This window comes from Osmerus mordax, chromosome 9 (assembly GCF_038355195.1).
Source record: "Osmerus mordax isolate fOsmMor3 chromosome 9, fOsmMor3.pri, whole genome shotgun sequence".
In the NCBI taxonomy this organism is placed as follows: Eukaryota; Metazoa; Chordata; class Actinopteri; order Osmeriformes; family Osmeridae; genus Osmerus; species Osmerus mordax.
In genome coordinates this window covers 15,023,355-15,044,731 of record NC_090058.1, presented here as the reverse complement: position 1 = coordinate 15,044,731, position 21,377 = coordinate 15,023,355, and the positions used below count along the sequence as shown (strand labels likewise).

The window sequence follows — 21,377 nt, the reverse complement described above, 5'->3', positions numbered from 1 at the left end:
AGGAGTGTATATATATCACAGCGTAACACTCTGCAGCAGTCTTGGTCTAACTGCGTTCATCTACAATTTTATATTAGACTGGACCAAGAACCTGGTGACATTACTGCAACACACAGCCAGGACAAGATGCAAATGATTTGACTCCATATTATCTGCAAGCATAAAAAACACACAAATTAGACTTTCATCATGACTCTGTAAATCTTATGATTGAGTAACAAGAGGTACAACACTGCCATCTACTGGTTGGTAGTGGTAGGACCTTCAGATGCCATCATCCATCACAACAACATTCAATTAACGTTTTAAGACATGTATTTTTTCCAAACATATCAATTCTTTATTTAGAAAGGTCTGGTTCACACTAAGCACTGCAGGCTGAGTTTCATGTCTGTGGAGTTGTTGGCCCCAGCAGAGGTGAGGAAGTGTGGGTCAGCCAGGAGAGACAGTTACATTAGGTTGATAAACAGTTGCAAACCCACCATTAACTATGGTAAGCTTGCTGAAAAGCACAACTTAAATGTAAAAACCATGAGCTATTATATATAACTGCATCATCAAAACTTAAAAGTGAGATTTATGCACAAAAGCATTACAGGTTCTAGCATCCCAGTCTGTTTCTATGAAGCTGAAAGATCTAGAGGGTTGGATGTGTTATGAGCATGTCTGTTGATTCTAGATTTGGTTGATTCGAGATAATTGCGCTGTAGATCATTTTCAATGAGGACATGAGATGAGATTGAGTTCCATATTACCTTCAAAAGAATCAATCATGTTTGTCACCATCATCTACTGGACCAAATCAGAAAACCCCCACACACACACACACACACATCAGCACTGAACAGCAAGTGAAACACTTGAGGGAAAGAAAACAAAAAGAAGAAAAGATCCAGCCACTTCACTCTCACACACTTTTCTACATTGTTTACAGGACAAGCCATCAAACATCCTTCATCCACACATTGAACTGTACAGTTTGTCAAAAAAAAAAAAAAAAAAAAAAAAAAAAAGCCAGAGTTTGTATCCCTGAAAAACTCTCCACACCAGCATGCACTGTGCCAGAGCAATGGCACGTTCCCAATCAAGAATGGAATCTCGGCAAGAATAAGTCAAATAATATTAGAATTACAATATTAGAAACAATGTCTAACAAACGACCCACCCTGTGGTTCCCTTCAGACTGGCATCTAAAACAGCCCACTGGTTCACACTCTGCGAGTCTGACCGTTTAGTTCCACGGAACGTCAACCAGGATACAGTTTTAGCCTGGCAGTCTGAACCAGGCGTCAGGTTTTCAGTATTTTGTAGGTCTTTTCTCAGTGAAGACAACAGTAGGTCATATTTACAGCACAAAACTGATATTTAATCATCCATATTTTCGAATAAGCACACAGGTAGCACCACAATCCTGACACTGGAGTAAGCTCAGGCAGCACACAACCTCTCCATCGTTGTTGTGGGTCAGTCTTACAGAGGAACGAGGGCCACTGCACGCTAAAATAAAGTCGACATTTTGGTGTCTTTGCTCATCAATGGATACCTGTGTAGGGTGCCAGCTCTGTACCAAACCCTTACACAGCAAAAAGTTGCCACCATTGTTATTTCTCACGAGTAAAGACACACACAGATGATCCGTGTTGCGGTGAACTAACTGAAATTATAACATTAAATGCCTGGGAAGACTTTAAGAGGATGAAAAGATGAACTGGGATTTCTGAGGTACAGGCAGTGGAAAACAACATATTATATTAGATATAAAACATCTTACAATTAAGGGCAAAACACAAGCAATATATAATTTGTTAAGAGGGACAAATGTAAAAATAACAATAAAAAGATGCATAGCATGAACAAAACTGCCCCAGAAAAATATCAGATCTACTGCACTTCATACTTAAATCTCTCTCCTTGGACTGGTTTCAGACATGTAGAGCAGGTGTTGGGAGAGTTGCTCCTCCACGGGGAGGTAGCTGCTGGTGAGAGCAGTCGTGAGAGAGTCTAGACGTCACCCAGGGCAGCCGAGGGACGGGGGAGGAAGCAGGAAGTGGTTGCCAGACCCCGCCTCCTTGAGGCTTTGTGGGCTTCCTTCTGTAAACACTACTGCAACTCAGGACCGCGCTCCTCCACCAACCCCCCGCTGCTGTTCCCTTGGGAGACGGGTGGGGGAGGCGTCTGCAGCTCCTGCCTCAGCCTCTAGATGTCCTCGTCCTCCTGCTCCTCCCGGTTGGCCACCACCCTCTTCCTCAGGGCTTGGTCAGGGAGGGCCTGTCCACGTGGCTCTGGGCGGCCCTCGGGCGATCCTCTCCTCCTCCTCCTCCAGACCTCCTCCTGTTCACCGTCCTCCTCCTCATCCTCCTCTTCGTCGTCTTCCTCCCCGTCGGCCTCTTGTTCATCCTCTAGTTGCTGGATAAGCCGGGCTTGTTCCATAGACTGTTTCTCTGCAGCAAAGCATCATCAAAGAACAAATCAATGTTCAAGGGTACACTTATCTACACACGCCATGTATGTGTATGGGTTTTGGATATAGCTACATGTGATTGTATGGATTATGATATAGCGACGTGATTGTATGGGTTAGGATATAGCTACATGTGACTGTATGGGTTAGGATATAGCTACATGTGATTTCATGGGTTAGGTTACATTTCCTGCCATCGCACACTTACTCTGGTAATAGTCCGAGGAGGAAAACCTACGCGATGGGAAGACGTAGTCAGCAATGAACACCAGTATCTGAGGAAGAGAACAATGAGGATCTGCTGAAACTGAATTCTTTATTGATATGGATTCTCTATATGCACTAGAAGAACTGTGAGGAGAAATAATAATGACATCAATGTAAATTCTCCTTGTGTCATCAAATGAGCTAGACTTCACTCACCAGTCCCAACACCAGACCAGAGAAAAGAGTGGCCAGGCCAAAGATGACATAAGAGCCCCAAACGGGAATCCCCAACTGCTCTGTCAGGTAGTTATGACAACGCTGCAATACAGAGAAAAACAGCTTTAGTTTTACTTTCAGGCAGGTATGCAGAAACTGGTAGGCTTCAAAAGTTTCAGTCTGTTTTTGTTGTTGTTGCTGGATTTGATAATAAGCAGATCATTTCTCACCCGGATAAACATTGACAGCTTGAAGAGAGCAGACATTGTGTTCATTCTGTAAAAGGACGAGAGAATCGAGAGATGAAATCAAATTTGAACTTTCAAAGAAGTGTCTGCCCTGTTTTCACAAACACATGTAAACATCATATCCTTATCTCTAAACAGAAACTAACAAAAACGATAATGTCTTGTGCACTCAGGCCAAATAAGTCAAGACAAGAAACTCACAAAAAGGAAGATGGACCAAACCAGGAAGAGACGGGCTCAATCGCCTGCCACCTCTTTTCATCTATGAAGCTCAGAAAGTCATCTTTAGTACGAGCTCCCTGGTACCTCCGGAAAACCCCATCCTTGCAGCTGAAAACACAGAGTTGAATCAGAAACATTTAGAAGCGAAGCAGACATGCCAAGATCCACTTAATAGCCTAACCACAATTTAAATATAGAACACAATATTTTAAAAAGGTAAAATATATGATATTTAATCAAACACATTCAGTATTCAGCACAAGTATGGTGTATTTCTGTAAAATTTTCAGCTGCGGTTGTATCTTCATTCAGCCTAGTCACACTGATGAACAGGAAGTCATGTGGTGTTAGTTTATTTGATTTTTTTACTCACTGGTAAATGGTCGGAAGTGAAGTTATGATGAATCGCCCGCTCAAACCTAAGGAGACAGGATATGGTTTCTTAGAACAAGCTAGCATGTCAAGAAATGACCATTACAACTAACAAACTACTTTCAAAAGTAAACTTGATCATTTAAATGTTTGTTATGTTTATTCTATGTACTATAACCTATTAGTCTGACTTTCTGGGCCAGTGGGCTATAACATGTCCTCTACTGTAGTTCAAATGACAAGTCCTTCAGCAGTCACATACCAGGTTGTTCTGTGACGTCCACCTTGGCTATGTTGACCCCCATGTCCTCCCCCCAGTCAGCAAACTCAGTCCATACCGGCTGAAGCTGTTGGCATGCCGGGCACCATGGTGCAAAGCTGTCGAAGAGGCGGGTGGGTCCAAGCATAAGTGTCAGCGGAATTCGTAATGTCAGTGAAACATCTAATAACTGCAACGTTTGCTACGGCTAGTACACAAACGTTTGTTTACAGATAGCTAGTGCTAGCTAGGTTTCCATAATAAATCACGCATTTTTGACAAGCATACTGTAGCTAGCTAGCTTTCCAACGTGATATTCTATTTGGAATGTCAAGAACAATCAAGAACAAGCTACCTTGCTAATTCGGTTTCCTACACTTTTGCCAGCAACGCAAACGTGGATAAATACCGAGCTAAATAGTACGCCCGCTAGACTAATCCATGACAGTAAACTAGCAAGCTATTAGCTTCCCCACACTTACAATTCTATCATCCACTCTCCTTCCAAGATGTCCTGCCAATTTCCATCAGTGACTTCCTTTAGGCTGTCACTTTTGGCAGAAACTGGTTGCAACGTAAGATGTAATGCCAAAACGAAATAGCACATCAAGATTTTATGATTAGATCGCCACGATAAAGATAACATTGCATCGCCACTTCTGCTACCCAGCGGGTACGCCATGTTTAGGTCACTTGTCTCCTTCCTTCTTCCCTCACTTCCGTTTAACGACCGGTGCAACGTCATCACAGAGACACGTGCGCAACTAGAGGGCAACATTCAGCACTCTCTTCATAACTGTACTCAGCAGTGAGAGTCAGCATGTTAGAAGAGCCAAGCTTCAAAGCCCATCACATCCCTTTGGTAAGAACAGAAGTAAATGATGGATCCAGGCCATTAAAAGGCATCGTAAGGTTGAGTCATGTCTTTGGCTTGAAGTGTGTCTTTGGCAAACTCCCTAACGCTCTTGTGACGAAAGGGGCACAAATTCCCACAGACACACTCTTGTACACAGCCTCCCCAGAAGAGTGGAATCTGTTATAGCTGCTAAGTGGGGACCAACTCCATATTAATGCCTATTGAATGAGCAAAGGATGTCATAAAAGCTCCTGTAGGTGTAGGCGTCCCAGTCTCAACCCATTTGTCAATCTATATTGTGGATGTGTAACAAACCATCTAACACTGCAGGTCAGGACACCCGTCATCAAAATGCAAAACTCTGATCCTGTTTAACAAAACTTGATCTGATTGATTTGACCGGCTCATTTCACATGACGTCAGCAAGGTTTTAGTGATCCAGCTAGCTTATGGAAGCAAATCAGTGACATCATGTTTTGAATATCAAAAAGGCATTGAATACTTAATATTGAAATTTAAACAAGAGCGAATTCTCATATGAATATATTTCAAAGTAAAATAAAATTGAGGTTGCTCAAACTCGAGCCTAAAAAATTAAATCTTAAAAAATTAAGACTCCAAATGTGGACTTCTTAACGTTTTAACAAATAACCCGATTCACCAAAACGATGGTCTCCCGGCCAACTAGTTACAGATAATAACTCAATGACTTTTCGATCATATTTCCCAGTCAACTATAATTCAATGACTTGACATCATTTGTTACCCGGTCAACTAAAAAAATCAATGCTTGATCAATTATAATCAGGACAACTATAAATTAATGTTATTCGAATGTACCCTATATGTATAATCGGTATTGCAATAGTGATTCAACGTTTATTTAGCATTAAGATTTCAATATTAACCATTCTGATGATTTTGATGGAAAATCAATATTAATTCAATGTCGTCTTGCTATCTGGGGCACATCTATGCACGTCGTATCTATGCGTCGTTGCTAACGTGTGCTGACGTGGTGGGAAAATAAATAATAATAAATATATATGTGAGAGAACAATGGTTGTGCCCAAGCTGGTTGTGCCCAAGCTGGTTGTGCCCAAGCTGGTTGTGCCCAAGCTGGTTGTGCCCAAGCTGGTTGTGCCCAAGCTGGTTGTGCCCAAGCTGGTTGTGCACAAGCTGGTTGTGCACAAGCTGGGTGGTGGGCCCCTAAAATCATATGGTTGAAAGAATTTGGCATACTGATTGGGGGCATTTGTGTTGGAATATTTTGTGAATAAAGTCTGAGGTCTGAAAAACTTGTCTTTATCTGTTTATTCTTGCAGCAAGAATGAGCTGTTCTAAAAACAGTACCAAAACGATGTCTGGCTGAGAAGGGCTCAGAGTTTGACATTATCTGAGCACTTTTTTAAACAGTAGCTCCAGTTACGTAAACAGTTACGTGATCAGTTCAATAGTTCATGTATTAACAACACCGGTGCGCCTGCAGGATGGCCGCACTGACGAGAGCTCCGCTATTACCTAGCATTATGTTTGTTATGTTAGTGTTCGTAATTTGTTTTGTCCATGTTACATTGTCGCTCATTCAGTACGACCGGCAGACACTTCTGGACTTCTTCTTCAGGAGACTGAAGACGTTTGGCATGGACTCCGTCCTCCTCACTAATTTTTACAGATGCACTATAGAGAGCATACTGACTGGCTGCATCACAGTGTGGTATGGGAGCTGCACAGACAGGGTCCGCAAGGCCCTACGTAGTGTGGTCAGATCTGCTGAGTTCATCATCGGCAGGAAGCTCCATGCTCTACAGGACACCTACCACACACCTCAGGAAAGATGCCAGGATTTTAAGAGACTTTTACCACCCATCCTTCAGTCTATTTTACCCCGTTGCCTTCTGGCAGGCGATACCGAAGCATTCGGCCCCACGCACTCAGACTGGACAACAGTTTCTTTCCAAGGGCCATCAGGCTTCTGAAAGGACATTGATATGGACATTGATACACTTCTCACTAGTCACTTTACACACTGTCTTTTCAGCTACTGGTTGCACTATCAGCAATATTGCACTAATTGTACTTCACTTGTCTTAGGTTATTATTAGTATAGGTTTATAAGGTTAGTATAGGTTATTTTGTGTATTAGAGGTTTAGTATACTGTATTGTATATTATTTTGTATAGAATTATTTAGATTCACTATATTTGAGCTTATCATTGACGTAATATATGTTCTGTGTACATGTTATGTTATGCCAGGTTGCTTTGCCTTGTCTTGTCCTAAGAATTTCAGTGCCCAGTCTGACCTTGTGTTGTTCTGTGCACCTGACAATAAAATACTTGAACTTGTCTAACAAAAAGAGGAACTTCACTTCACTTTGTTTCATGTGTATTGAACACAATGTACATGTACAGCGCAAACATCCCGGTGTCGGCAGGCAAGTCAGAATTGAGGAAGGCTAAGATAACATTACGAAACTAAAGAAAGTAAAAAATAAACTACATAAAAAGTGCAATGTAAATGCAAGTGTAACAAGTTACAAAACTTTAAGAAACAAATGTGCAATCTAAATACATAAATAGAACAAAATAATTGTTAAAATGCAGCACAGAAAACTATGTACATAAGTTAAATGTTATATAAATGTTAAATGTAGAGTAATGCAAGTAAAAAAGGAGTGCAAAGTACAAACTATATATATACTGTATATAACTATATACATAAGGAGTCTATACCGGGGGTGGAGGAACTGGGTCTAGTCCAGGGGTGGAGGAACTTGGTCTAGTCCAGGGGTGGAGGAACTTGGTCTAGTCCAGGGGTGGAGGAACCGGTCACGCCGGTCACTCAACACCTGCACCAGCTGTCTCAGTGTACCAAGGCAGGCCTGATGGAAGGCTGCAGTTTCAGCATTCTGCTCCCTCCTCAAGGCTGCTTCCATCTCCCTCGCTCGCACCGCATCATGGAAGGCCAACTGTAAGCTCCTCTCCTGCTGCTCCTCGTCTTCCTCCAGCATCTCACTCAGGACAGCCAGACGCTCCTCCCCCAGAGGCTGTTCCCTCCTGCCTGGACAACCATTTGAGTTTCATTGCTTTTTAATTGATCTTAACTTATTGGAAGACGTAAAATTTTACTTTTCCAGTTGTTTTGTCATGCCTACCTGTGAACACATGCTGCGGTGTTGTGCTGGAGGTTGCCTGTGTCGATACTGGTTCCGGAGGAACCATGTCACGCGGGCCACTCAACACCTGCATAAGCTGTCTCAGTGTACCAAGGCAGGCCTGATGGAAGGCTGCAGTTTCAGCATTCTGCTCCCTCCTCAAGGCCGCTTCCATCTCCCTCGCTCGCACTGCATCATTGAAGGCCAACTGTAAATTCCTCTCCTTCTGAGGTGTAGTATTGGAGTCAGAGGTTGTCATTGCTGCTGGTACCAATGGGGTATCATCAGGGTCCTCCTTGCTTATCAAAACGTCTTCTTGGAAAGAAAGATACCAGAAAGAAGTGTCTTGTTAATTACACTAATTACTTACATCCCATTTACTATACACAGTTCTCATCGTCTCAAAGCCAACACATTTAGCATTCAGCCCACTTCAGATCACTGAAGGTGTGTTAAGTTCCCTCCTGCTTCAAACACTCCACAATCAATCCCCAAATCATCCCTGACTGTGGAAACTTCACTCTGGACTTCAAACAACTTGTATTCTGTGACTCCACTTTTCCTCCAGACTCTGGGACCTTGATTTCCAAATGAAATGCAACATTTACTTTAATCTGAAAAGAGGACTTTGGACCACTGAGCAACAGTCCAGTTCTTTTTCTCCTTGGCCCAGGTAAGACACTTCTGACATTGTCTCTGGACAGGAACAGATTAGGCCTAAACAGACAGTTAGGACTGCTGAGGAAATCATTGGTGCAAACCTGCCCTCCATTCAGGAAATACAGTCAGAAAACGGGCAGGAAACCTCAGTGCACACCCATGGAACCCTGAACACAATCTGTTCAAAATTCTCCCCTTTGGTAGTACACCAAAACAACCTGACACAAGAACAGTTTCTTTCTACAGGCCATCACATAATCAGTTATACAGTGTCAATAACTTTGCAACACCAAAACATCAAGTTACCTCTGGGCTTTAAATTCACTTTTATACTTGGTGGTACTGGAGCTCCCAACTTTAAAACGTTAAGAGCACCCACCAAATATTAAGGAGCACCACAACTAAAATGTTATGTTAATTATAAGCTCCCTGTCATGTGACAACGGAGCGCAGTGACAAGGACTGACGGCTAATATTAACCTATTCAAAATCTGCATTAAAAGTTTAGAACGTAAAGATTAAGTTTAATTCAGGGCTCTCAAGTCTCACACATTCCCCGTGAGATTTGCGCATTTCAACCATTTCACACACTCTGCAACAACTTGTTTAAATTGGTCTTATGCAATATTCAAATTTTCTGAGATGCTGAAATTTGGGTTTTCATTAGCTGTAAGCCATAATCATCAGAATTTAAGGAAATAAATACTTGAAATGTTTCACTCTGTGTGTGTAATGCCTCTGTGTGAGTTTCACCTTTTGAATTTACTTACTGAAATAAACAAACTTTCCCATGATATTCTAATTTACTGAGATGCACCTGTACATTGTATAAAATCATCTACTCCATGTAAATACATTCATTCAATCATTAATTCCATATGCATTTCCTTTGCACATGTGATTTTTTATTGTATTGTATATTTTATGTCTTTACTTCATTTGCTCAGCCTACTTGCTACTTGGTTATTTATACTTTGTCATGTTTTGTGAAAGTGAGAGCCATGTAAAAACCGAAGTCAAATGCCTTGTAGGCTGCACATACTTTGCCAATAAAGCTGATCCTGATTCTGATTCAGGGATTCGAGGTCGACCTTCCCTTTGCTCGCCGGTCTATGGCCGTAAATAGCTTCCATCTTTTCAAACCATTTCCAACTCTTCCTTCTCCAACTACTCCGGCGTCCATTGCGATACCTGATAGACTTATAGTCGCTTTTAAGTTTTTTTAACTTTTCCCTACACTGTTTAAATGTCCTTTGGTAGCCGTGTGCGACCAACAGTTCAGAGACTTCCTGGTAGACCTTCTGGTTACGCGTTGCACCCTCCAGCTCTCGCTGGATCCTTTCGTCGGCTATCAAACAGAGGAACGTCCGCACCTCCCCAATTGACCACGGCATGGTTTTGAAGGTTGCCATTTAATTGATTAGTCCTGCGCATAAACAAAATTGCGGCCACAAAAGCAGCGTGCCTATTTAAAAATTTCGGGGTTGTGCAGAATGTTCTGTCGCTTAATGATTACGCAAATGACAATTTTCTCCAACCAATCGGTAGTCTGCAATGTTACCCAGCCACATAATAGTCTAAAAGATTGTAATTAGACATCGATATAAATTGCTATTTTTGAGGTGCCCCTAAATTTAACTATCCTTCATATCTTTTTGGATTGTCCTTATACTCAATTCTTTTTTTGTAAGTTTATTAACCCGAACTTACTTTTGGGTTTCTCATTGTTGTTTAGGGATTAGTTGTTTGGTTTTACAGTTTATTTCAAATGCTTACACTTTTTTTTAACTTGTCCTCTTTTTTTCAAAACTTAACACACACATCCAAGAATTGCACACACAAAATGCAAAATGCATCGCTGCTCTTGCAAAATGAAGCACTGCAATCAAAATATCACAAAAGCAAACATTTGTCTCATATTGCAAACACTTTTACCATGATATTAAATTTTTGCATATATCATATACACACAGTTATTCAAAACCTAAAGCTCTTCTTTCATGAGCTCCTATGTACATTTCTGTACAAGATTGAAAGTAAATGGCAGAGATTATGAAAAATTCATGGTAAACACGAAAACAAGATTTACTGTAAGCATTTGTGGTTGTGAATACAGTATTACACAGTACGAAACAAAGAGTGTAGTAGGACAGAAACCAAACCTCATTTTGAAAAAGGTGATTACGGAATGGTGTGTGTGTGCCATGAACTGTAGCATACAGTAATATATACTATTTTCTACGATATTGTTAGAATGTCTTCTTACAGTCACTGTACTGTTGCACGGTATGATACAGTAATACAACAGACTGTGAACAATCATGCAGTGCACTGCAGTCAATGGATGCATGGGTGCTAAAATATATGTTTGTATATAGTATACCGTGTGTTGTGCTGAAACAGCTATTATGTGTACATTAGAACATGTGTATATTACAGTATATTGTTACATACCTGTTATCATTTCTACAGTAAAGGTTCAAATTATACCCACCACTGTAAATCGGCCTATTCTTAAGCTATGATTGGTTGGTGTTGAGTAAAGCAATGAGTGTTTGCACATGTGAGGAGTTAGTGTGAGGCACTGATGAATTAGTGTGGCATTTTGATTGGTTGTGTTTGAAAAAGGAAATCAAGATGCTTCCTGTTAGAATTTTGTGTGTTACATGGATAATTGTGTGTTGTGTTTTGCAAAAAGTGTTTTATGAAACTGAAAACTGAGTCAAAGGCCCAAAATGTGCATATGGTTTTGTAAATTTGAGGTGTGGTTCTGGTGTTTGAGTGTCAGGTTTCAGAAATTGTGTGAAAAGTAAGGATTTTGTGTGTAAGCAGTTGGAAAAAACTGTAATAGCATTAACATTGCAAAAAAGAATGAGTATTTTATTGTAAATTTGTTATTACTTGCAGAATACATTTCAGCTATTGTGTCGATTGTAGGCTACTACCGTCTTTTGTGGGGTGTTCTTACAGTTTTTCTCAATTGTTTACACACAAATACTGGTACTTGAGACACAATGATCACAACATGTAACTCATGCACCAACCCCATGAACCAATTGTGCTAAACTACAAGCACAATTCCTGATTTACACTCAAATTGCAGTTCTCAAACACACTTTTTTCAAAACACTACACACAATTCTCTGCATTTGGCACAATTCTCATGAAGAAAATCTTTTGTTTTCACAAGGAACACACTGCCATTCAAATACGCACTCTGACTCATCGCATGGACAAACACCTGTCACACAGTTTTACAATTAGCAATCAGAGCTTTAGAATAAAAGGGCAACAAGTGACCTCTTCTGTTTTTGAGCAATGGATGCCAACATTGGAAACAGAGGCAGAGGAGTGAGAGTAAGAGGAGGAGGACGGGGAGGACGAGGATGAGGAAGGCCAAGGACCATAATCTCTGATGAGATCCGAGCCGCTTTGGTTGACCATGTAGTCAACCATGGTCTAACAATGAAGGAGGCTGGGCAAAGAGTACAGCCAAATTTGAGCAGGTACACTGTAGCATCCATCATCCAGACTTTCTGAAATGAGAATAGGAAAGAAATCTACTCTCACTACAAAATTGCAGTAGGCCTACTGCATATCAATACAGTATTCAATGAGTACAGTAGTACAGTATTGCCTGTGGACTGTTCTGTAGGACTGTAAAAATAAAGTATGTTTCAAGTATTTGGGAAATGTATTCCTACTTTCTATGATGAATGAAGAAGAAGTGTTTTCCATTCATCATAGTGTTTTACATTGAGCACATCAGTGTTCAAATGGTTCTTATAAATGTCTATTCATATGATGGTTTGTGTTTGTCATTTGAAAACAAAATACCATTTTGAGATTAAATAACATTGTTTTGAATGTAAAGTTTAATTTTGCAGGAGAAGTGAGGGGTTTTGCCCATTGTGTGTGTGTTTTTTTGATTTGTGTGTAGAGTTCTAAGAGTATGAGGTATGCATTCAGAAAATGTGTGTAACCAATCGAGAAAAACTGTAATGGAATCAGGGAAGGAGAGAGAATCGATCGGGAACATTTTTATTATTGTAATTTTAAATGGTTTGTCAGACTACTTGTGACAGTGCAGACACAGTCCTTAGTGAAGCTTGAGTGGCAACCGGAAGGGAGACTGGTCTTCATGCAGACTTCATAATGGTCTGATAGGGCCTAAGTGTGTATGTTTATGAATATCCCCTCTGTTGCCATACGACCAGTTGACTTTATTAAAATTGCATAAAGTTTACATTATTTACTTCGTTCCAGAAATTATTTTGTGATTATTGCCAGCATACACCCCTTCCTCAGGCTCCTCTCAATTCTGTGATAATGTTATTCTATCAGGAACCAGAAGAGGGCAGCATGCTTTAGGCAATTGTATCACCTCTCAGCCTCTGTACTGAGTTCGCACCATCCGGAAATACCAACATAACAGAAATATCTTCAAAAGATGATTGACAAAAACAAAACACATTTGTGTACCTGTCTTTTTCATATTGATTATGAGAATTGTGTACATCTTATTGTTGCTCAGGTGGGGATGATTGATATTGTTGTCTCCCACTAATTTCCATAAAAATGTTCTAACTGCCTCACACTGAGGCAGAGAACAATATCAGAGCCAGGTGAGTGAGTTAGAGGTTGTTGAGTGGAAAGCGGTACAGCGTGGGAGTGTAGAGGCTAGGAGGTAGTCTTAGTGACCCCTTTTGTTCTGCCGTTCTATCTCTCTTTCTCTGTCTCTCTTTCCCTCTCTAATTCTTTTCCTATCTGTCCCCTCTCTTTCTCTCTCTCCCTCCCACTTCATCCTCTCTCCTTTTTCTACCCCCTCATCCAGTATAATTTGTGAAGAGGCCTTTTTTAGATTCACGCTGCACCATTCTGCCGGGTGCTAATGTGAAAGGCAGGCTTTTATTTTCCTCTCAAGAAGGCAGCTAAACATTGGGTAGGTGTTCAGTTTTATCATTATGCCCCCTGAAGCCGTCATAGGTAAATGTTTCACGACGTGAGGACCGAGGAGGAACTTAAAAAAAAAAGAGCAGGTGAACAAGACCAGTCACACCTGTGATGTTCGACATAATTACAGATGAGAAACAGCTGGCACAGGAGACCAACAAACCCTGGTGCCATTAGGATGTTTCTGATTGTGGCCACCCCCCCACCCCCATCCAACGTCTTCACCTGCTTCTTTCCCCAGGGTGGCTGGCTGGTCTGTGTCCAGCGCCTACCATGGCTGCAGGTCCAGATGCTGCTTAACCCCCCTTTCCCCGTTGCAAGTCACGTGTTTTTGTAAATGTTGTTGGGCTTATGTGCTGAGGTTTTTGCCTGTTCCCACACTGTACTCCTCTAGGAGCATTGTCTGGGTGTTGCCTTTTTCTCTCCTCCCCTCTCCTCATGTTATGCTGTAACTTTTTAGTTAGCGCCGAAAATGGTTGCCTTGGTAGGCTCTCCTGCCAAAGTAAATTCCTTGTTTGTGCAAACTTTCATGGCGAATAAACACCAATTCTGATTCTGATTCTAATCACCTGGAGGATTTAGTCTGATGTTGCTGTGTCTATTTCACATACTCTTCATCAGGGCGGCCGAACCCTATTCTGGACAAAATGTCAGCCTTCTGGACAATGGCCATCCATTTGATGTTGTACCTGGACAAGAAGTATCTGCTCTCTTATCAGTTGATATTCATTTAATATTGCATCTTGACAAAATGTCAAACTTTTGGACCTGGCCCATTCTTTTGATATTGCATCTGGACAAAATGTCAGCCTTCTGGACACTGCCCATTTACATTTACATTACATTTAGTCATTTACATTTACATTTAGTCATTTAGCAGACGCTCTTATCCAGAGCGACTTACAGTAAGTACAGGGACATTCCCCCGAGGCAAGTAGGGTGAAGTGCCTTGCCCAAGGACACAACGTCAGTTGGCTTGACCGGGAATCGAACTGGCAACCTTCAGATAACTAGCCCATTTATTTTATATTGCATCTTGACAAAATCTCAGCCTTCAGTACAGGCCCGTTTCCTGAAGAGCTTACTTCCTACACGTGTACACTCCAAACCTGCCCCTGGAGAGATACCCCGCTGTAGGTTTACACTCCAACTCTGCTCCTGAAGAGATACCCTCCTTGAGGTTTACACTCCATACCTTTTCCTGGAGAAATATCCTAGATAGGACAACACCACCAAAGAGAAATCTACAAAATTATTATTTTGACCGAAATAATGACAGGACATGTAGAGGAGAGAGTGAGGGAAGGACATGCATGGCTGGAATTGAACCCCTGTAGTACACATTGAGCCACCGAGGTAACCCAATGACATTATCTTTTTTGGCATTGTTTCCATTACATTCATAACATGACAATCATTGTCATAACCCCAGACACATCGGAAAATAACTTTTTTGAGTTTTTCTGTTTTAATCCTTTAGTTTTTTTGTTGTGATGGAACTTGAAGCTAAATATTCTGAGCATTACGGTACTTTTTCGCTTCCATTTCACCAATCTTTCTCCAATAGTTTCGGGCCCGGAGTTTTCGATGCCATGGTGACAACATGTTCACTCCTGGGTGAGTCAGCTAATCACGAAGCCTCCTTGAACCAGAAACAAAAGTAGCTTCAGGGGGAAACTATGATAGGTGATCAGTCTTTTCTACCCCTGCTTCCCCCCACACATGCACCCATATACAGTACGCGTATGCCTGCTACACACACACACTAGCTTTTTGTGTGTCATTATGGAAGTCAGTGTCGTGTGGGATGGAGAGCAGGAGGGATGAGGTCTCTGCAGAAAACCAACAATGCCTTATTGCTTTCTCTCAGATCTATCTCATTTTACATTTGAATCTAATTTGTGATTTTTTGTAGGCAGATTACAAAATGATTTGCTGTGCTTAATGACCTTTGAAAGGAGAGGCGATGGGCTTTGTGTTAAAAATCCCCCTTTCACACACACACAAACGCACACACCCCAGGCCCCACCCCACACCCCCATTATAAAACCTCCCACCCTAGCTGCCCCCCCTCCCTCCCTCCACTACCACCACCCCTCTCCCACATCATAAGCCCCATATCCCACCCCCAGTCAACACCAGGATATGAAACTCCACAGAAATGCCTGTCCTCATCTCATTGGTGGAGTCAGCAGAGAAACGTGTGTGTAGCTTTCTTTCGTCTCCAAGAGTGGTGTCAAGCGTTTGGAAGCCTCTGGCTCATTGATTAATGTCCCTCCCTCCCTCTCTTTCTCTCTATCTCTATCTCCCCTCCTCTCTCTCCCTCTTTCTCACCATCTCTCTCTCTTTCTCCCTCCCTCTTTCTTCCTTCCACAGAGCCAGCTGTATGAATACACTGCAGGACCTTTCATTTGTGTTCCCTGCCTGTCGCCGAGACGGACACAGCTGCAGAGCTGCTGCTCAGCCTCTGCTACAGTGAGGTGGTCCCTGTGTTTCAATGTGCATTTTAATGAAGAGGCTTTCAGGTGGAGCCCCTCCATCACACCACACATGCAATTAGGAGTAATTATGCGTACAGCTGCCGTTGTATCCTAACACTGTCCTTTGCTGAATCAACCAATACCATAAAGTTAATTAAATCATCTGTAATGGTGATTACACTGAAGAATAATTAAATAACTGAATGCTTAGTGTTACATGTGCCCTTTTGACCCTTGGCCTGGTCTCCTCCCCCTTATCTGGTGTGTTATGTAGTGACTGCAGATTAATGTGTGACAGTGATCGATCGTTGACCATTGGAACGCACGGTGGTCATATAACAGTAGAAAGCAGAGTCTTGAATGTGATGTATGACTGGAGACGGGGGTTTAGCGGACCGTGTCAACTGATCGGCTGCCCATTCCTCCGTGTTCCTGGTGAGGAATGTTGTTGGGCGTGTTTTTGATCTTCCGATATTCTGAGGTGTAGAAAAGATAGATCAAGATATGTAATTAAATGAATCTGTCCTCTATTGACATGTTCCTGGGTCAAAGGTCGATGAGTCTCTGAACGGGGTTATCCTGAAATGTGTTTTGTGTTTCGTCTCACAAGAAGGTCTCAGAATTCTGGGCTAGTCTTCTGAGACCTGAAGCTTCAACTTCTTGAATGTCATATGATATAACAATTATATAATAAATAGTTATTAATATATTATATATATATTTACATCCTGTTTTTTTAAAGTCCTTTCTGTGAAGGGAGTTTCAATATAATCATCATTGGTGGCAGTGAATGAAGGTACAAATATATGTAGTGCACTATACTGTGCTGCATAGACTCCCATGGCAGAAGTCAAGAAGAAGTGTTACAAGCGTCCAGCTGAATCACTTGCGGAGTCAGGATTTTAGTTGGAGAGTCGTTTGGGGAGTCGTTTTTAATTGTGCTGAGCTCACTCTCTGTGTTCTTTATGGGTAGATTACTTTCTGTGTTGTAGTGGGGTTTGCTCGTTTAAGATAGAAATATATATCTTATATATAAATAACAATTTATATAAAGTATCTTGGGAGCACCTTAGAAGTTGTTTAAAGGGGCTAACGAAACCTTGTTTAATAGGCTTCGTAATAATAAATCTAATCTTAAGTAATGAATTATATGATAGTAGAGCAGATCAGATAACATGAGGGATAATGCGAGTATTATACACAATGATTTATTTAAGAAAATGTAATTATATAATGAACAATACCAGAGAAGTTATGGGTTAGTCTTGGGTTTGAATAATACAATGATACACAAGGAATTTGTGAAGAGCGCGTGGGTAGGGGGAAGGGAGAGAGAGATAGGCTTTGTGTGGGTAGGGGGAAGGGAGAGAGAGATAGGCTTTGTGTGGGTAGGGGGAAGGGAGAGAGAGATAGGCTTTGTGTGGGTAGGGGGAAGGGAGAGAGAGATAGGCCTCGATGCAAACAATGGTGGACAATGTAGCGGTAATGGTATTCCTAACTCTTGTCAAGGGTAGGAGAAGGGTGTGAATGGTACCGTGGTTTATCTGTTGGCTCTGCGTTAGTGTTCTCTACGGGTAGATTTCTCTCTGTGTTCTCTATTGGTAGATTACAAACCATATGGTGTTTTAGTCTTCATTAACACAGACTTAATCCCTGCACTGACCAAAAGGTTAGTGTCCAGTAGTGAATCCAGTGAATGTCTTTCTTAGAAATAAAGAAATAGCATCTCCAAAGGTTATCTAAAGCAGGCTGGATTATTTGGGTCTGTGTGTTCCCTCTTTTGATTTGAATTTGAATGTTGAGCAGAGATCTTCAAAAATCAGGTCACTAATATTCAAATGAGTTCGACAGGAGCTTCTGATTCATGTGTGGATTTGTGCTTACATCTGTGGAGAGTGAGAATACTACAGATTCAGCATATGGGCTAGTATCTTACAGTGTGGAGAGTGAGAATACTACAGATTCAGAGTATGAGCTAGTATCTTACAGTGTGGAGAGTGAGAAAGCTATATATACAGAGTATGGTCTTGTACCTTAGTGTATAAAGCAAGGATACTACTTAGACACACAGTATAGTCTAGTGTGTGGAGTGACTTCACAGATACAGTACCGTGCATACGTGTGTGGAGTGATCACACAATCATTGAAGTGTGTTTTGTAAACATGCCGGCCTGTGTATCTGGTTGACGAAGTGGAGCAGAGAGAACCATGGGGATTCTGTCTGATGGGGAATATTCTTCACTAATAGTATGAGACCATGGAGGGATCTCTCCCTTCCTCCTTCCCACTCCCTCTACCTTCTCTGTCTCTTTTTCTCTGTCTCTCTCTTTCTCTCTCTCTCTCTCTCTCTCTCTCGCTCTCCTTTCCTCCCTCACTCCTTCTGAAAACAAACGATAAATGTGTCAGACCACAGCAGGGGAAAGAACACTCCTCTGGTCCTCTAATTGGATTTGCACGTGTGTAAGAAGGCCTGGATTCTCTCCACAATAGGCAGGCTTCCGATCGTCCCACGCAACCCATGCTTTTGTCTTACTTTCTATTTCTTGGTCCTTACTTCCACACCACAGTGGAGACATGCTCAAAGCTCTTATGCTCATTATGATAATTAGAGGATGTGAAATGGACAGTGGGTTAATCCATCGTGAGAAAGAAGAGACCCGACTGGATGGAGACAGGATTCTTTGTCATTACATAACATTTGACCATTCTGTTGTACTACAGTTTTTTTCAAATGCTTACACACATTTTTTCTACTTGTGCTCTTCTTTTCAAAACTTAACACACAAATCCAACAATTGCACACACAAAATGCAAAATGCCTCGCTTACATTTACATTTACATTTAGTCATTTAGCAGACGCTCTTATCCAGAGCGACTTACAGTAAGTACAGGGACATTCTCCCCGAGGCAAGTAGGGTGAAGTGCCTTGCCCAAGGACACAACGTCATATGACACAGCCGGGAATCGAACCAACAACCTTCAGATTACTAGCCCGATTCCCTAACCACTCAGCCACCTGACTCCACTCGCTTCTCTTGCAAAATGAAGCACTGCAATCAAAATATCACAAACACGTCTCAAAAGCAAACATTTGTCTCATGTTGCAAACAATTTTGCCATTATATTACATTTTTGGATATATCATATACACACAGTCATTCAAAACCTAAAGCTCTTCTTTCATGAGCTCCTTTGTACATTTCTGTACAAGATTGAAAGTAAATGGCAGAGATGATGAACAATTCATGGTAAACACGAAAACAAGATTGAAACCAAACTTATTTTTTTACCATAACCATTTGTGGTTGTGAATACAGTATTACACAGTACAAAATAAATAATGTAGTAGGACAGAAACCAAACCTAATTTTTAGGTGATTACGGAATGGTGTGTCTGTGTGTGCCATGAACTGTGGCATACAGTAATATATACTATTTTCTACAATATTGTCAGAATGTCTTCTTACAGTCACTGTACTGTTGCACGGTATGATACAGCAATCCACCAGACTGTGACCAATCATGCAGTGCACTGCAGTCAATGGATGCATGGGTGCTAAAATATGTGTTTGTGTATAGTATACCATGTGTTGTGCTGAAACAGCTATTATGTGTACATTAGAACATGTGTATATTACAGTAGATTGTTACATACCTGTTATCTATTCTACAGTAAAGGTTCAAATTATACCCACCACTGTAAATTGACTCAAATTAGGCTATTTATAGGCCTATTCTAAAGCCATGATTGGTTGGTGTTGAGTAAAGCAATGAGTGTTTGCACATGTGAGGAGTTAGTGTAAGGCACTGATGAATTAGTGTGGCATTTTGATTGGATGTGTTTTAAAAAGGAAATCAAGATGCTTCCCGTTGTAATTTTGTGTGTTACCTGGAGAATTGTGTGTTGTGTTTTGAAAAAGTGTTTTATGAAATTGAAAACTGAGTCAAAGGCCCAAAATGTGCGTATGGTTTTGAAGATTTGAGGTGTGGTTCTGGTGTTTGAGTGTCAGGTTTCAGAAATTGTGTAAAAAGTAAGGAATTTGTGTGTAAGCATTTGAAAAAAACTGTAAGCAAAACTAATAGAAACCAACAGCCAACATAGAGAGTAGCTGGAGATGTACACAATACAGATCATACCCATATAATATCTCTTCATTGACACACAGTTCACTCACTGCTTAAACACTACCCCCTTAATTTCAACAAATGTGTTACAGTTTTTCTCGATTGGTTACACACATTTTCTGAATGCATACCTCATACTCTCAGAACTCTACACACAAATCAAAAAAACACACACACAATGGGCAAAACCCCTCACTTCTCCTGCAAAATTAAACTTAACATTCAAAACAATGTTATTTAATCTCAAAATGGTATTTTGTTTTCAAATGACAAACACAGACCATCATATGAATAGACATTTATAAGAACCATTTGAACACTGATGTGCTCAATGTAAAACACTATGATGAATGGAAAACACTTATTCTTCATTCATCATAGTGAGTTACGCCTTTTTTGTTCAGTGTTACATTTACTACAGACAGTACAACCATACGTGTGTTGTAAAATATTTGAGAATATTGTTTTTATACTCAGAACACAGAAATACACGGTAACAAATATATTTTACATATGTACAATATGTATGTACAGTACACTGTGTACAGTTTGTACACAGTGTACATCCCAACCAACACAAAGTTGCACCTACAGTGGTTTACATACAAAACAACAGAATAATTTACTGTATAGTGTATACAGTTACATTATTATTATTTTTCTTTGTATTTGCCGTAATTTTATGGCGTTATTTTCTAGGACCATGTTCATGATTTCAGTTTCCTGTTCAGGAGACAGAAGGCGTTCCCGACCACCTTGTGTTGGTAATCTTTCAGTTCTGCCAAACAAATAGTAAAATACTGTAAATACTGTGTAGGAATACAAAGTAGGAATACATTTTCCAAATACTTGAAACATACTTTATTTTTACAGTCCTACAGAACAGCCCACAGGCAATACTGTACTACTGTACTCATTGAGTACTGTATTGATATGCAGTAGGCCTACTGCAATTACATTTACATTTAGTCATTTTTGTAGTGAGTGTAGATTTCTTATCTATTCTCATTTCGGAAAGTCCCGATGATGGATGCTACAGTGTACCTGCTCAAATTTGGCTGTACTCTTTGCCCAGCCTCCCTCATTGTTAGACCATGGTTGACTACATGGTCAACCAAAGCGGCTCGGATCTCATCAGAGATTTTGGTCCTTGGCCTTCC

At 40.9% G+C, this 21,377-nt stretch overlaps 2 protein-coding genes across 3 annotated transcripts; both read right to left on the bottom strand.

The window, feature by feature from the left end:
• Positions 1–323: 323 nt before the first annotated feature.
• tmx1 (thioredoxin-related transmembrane protein 1) lies at positions 324–4,667 on the bottom strand. The gene is made up of 8 exons (XM_067243968.1): positions 4,468–4,667; positions 3,989–4,104; positions 3,728–3,773; positions 3,334–3,462; positions 3,115–3,160; positions 2,885–2,986; positions 2,670–2,736; positions 324–2,441 (listed from the first exon to the last, which is right to left on the bottom strand). The coding sequence occupies exons 1-8, from the start codon at positions 4,665–4,667 to the stop codon at positions 2,197–2,199; spliced, it is 951 nt and encodes a 316-aa protein (XP_067100069.1). The 3' UTR covers positions 324–2,196.
• A 2,650-nt stretch (positions 4,668–7,317) lies between these two features.
• On the bottom strand, positions 7,318–10,083 carry LOC136949498 (uncharacterized). 2 transcript variants are annotated; one of them, XM_067243795.1, is made up of 3 exons: positions 9,701–10,083; positions 7,999–8,313; positions 7,318–7,904 (listed from the first exon to the last, which is right to left on the bottom strand). In XM_067243795.1, exons 1-3 carry the CDS (start codon positions 10,068–10,070, stop codon positions 7,597–7,599), a joined length of 993 nt encoding a protein of 330 aa, XP_067099896.1. In that variant the 5' UTR covers positions 10,071–10,083; the 3' UTR covers positions 7,318–7,596. The 2 variants fall into 2 exon arrangements, with proteins under 2 accessions (XP_067099896.1, XP_067099897.1); XM_067243796.1 differs by having other exon boundaries at positions 7,999–8,310.
• Positions 10,084–21,377: the final 11,294 nt, after the last annotated feature.

Bases quoted from the DNA above. Each gene is read 5' to 3' on its own strand.
- tmx1 (XM_067243968.1), bottom strand. From the start codon at position 4,667: ATGGCGTACCCGCTGGGTAGCAGAAGTGGCGATGCAATGTTATCTTTA. The intron at 3,161-3,333 runs GTGAGTTTCTTG...GTCCTTTTACAG, and splicing joins TTTGGTCCATCTTCCTTTTT to AATGAACACAATGTCTGCTC. The intron at 2,737-2,884 runs GTGAGTGAAGTC...TCTCTTCCTCAG, and splicing joins CTGGTCTGGTGTTGGGACTG to ATACTGGTGTTCATTGCTGA.
- LOC136949498 (XM_067243795.1), bottom strand. From the start codon at position 10,070: ATGGCAACCTTCAAAACCATGCCGTGGTCAATTGGGGAGGTGCGGACG. The intron at 8,314-9,700 runs GTATGTGCAGCC...TTTCTTTCCAAG, and splicing joins GGATCAGCTTTATTGGCAAA to AAGACGTTTTGATAAGCAAG. The intron at 7,905-7,998 runs GTAGGCATGACA...ATGGTTGTCCAG, and splicing joins ACCGCAGCATGTGTTCACAG to GCAGGAGGGAACAGCCTCTG.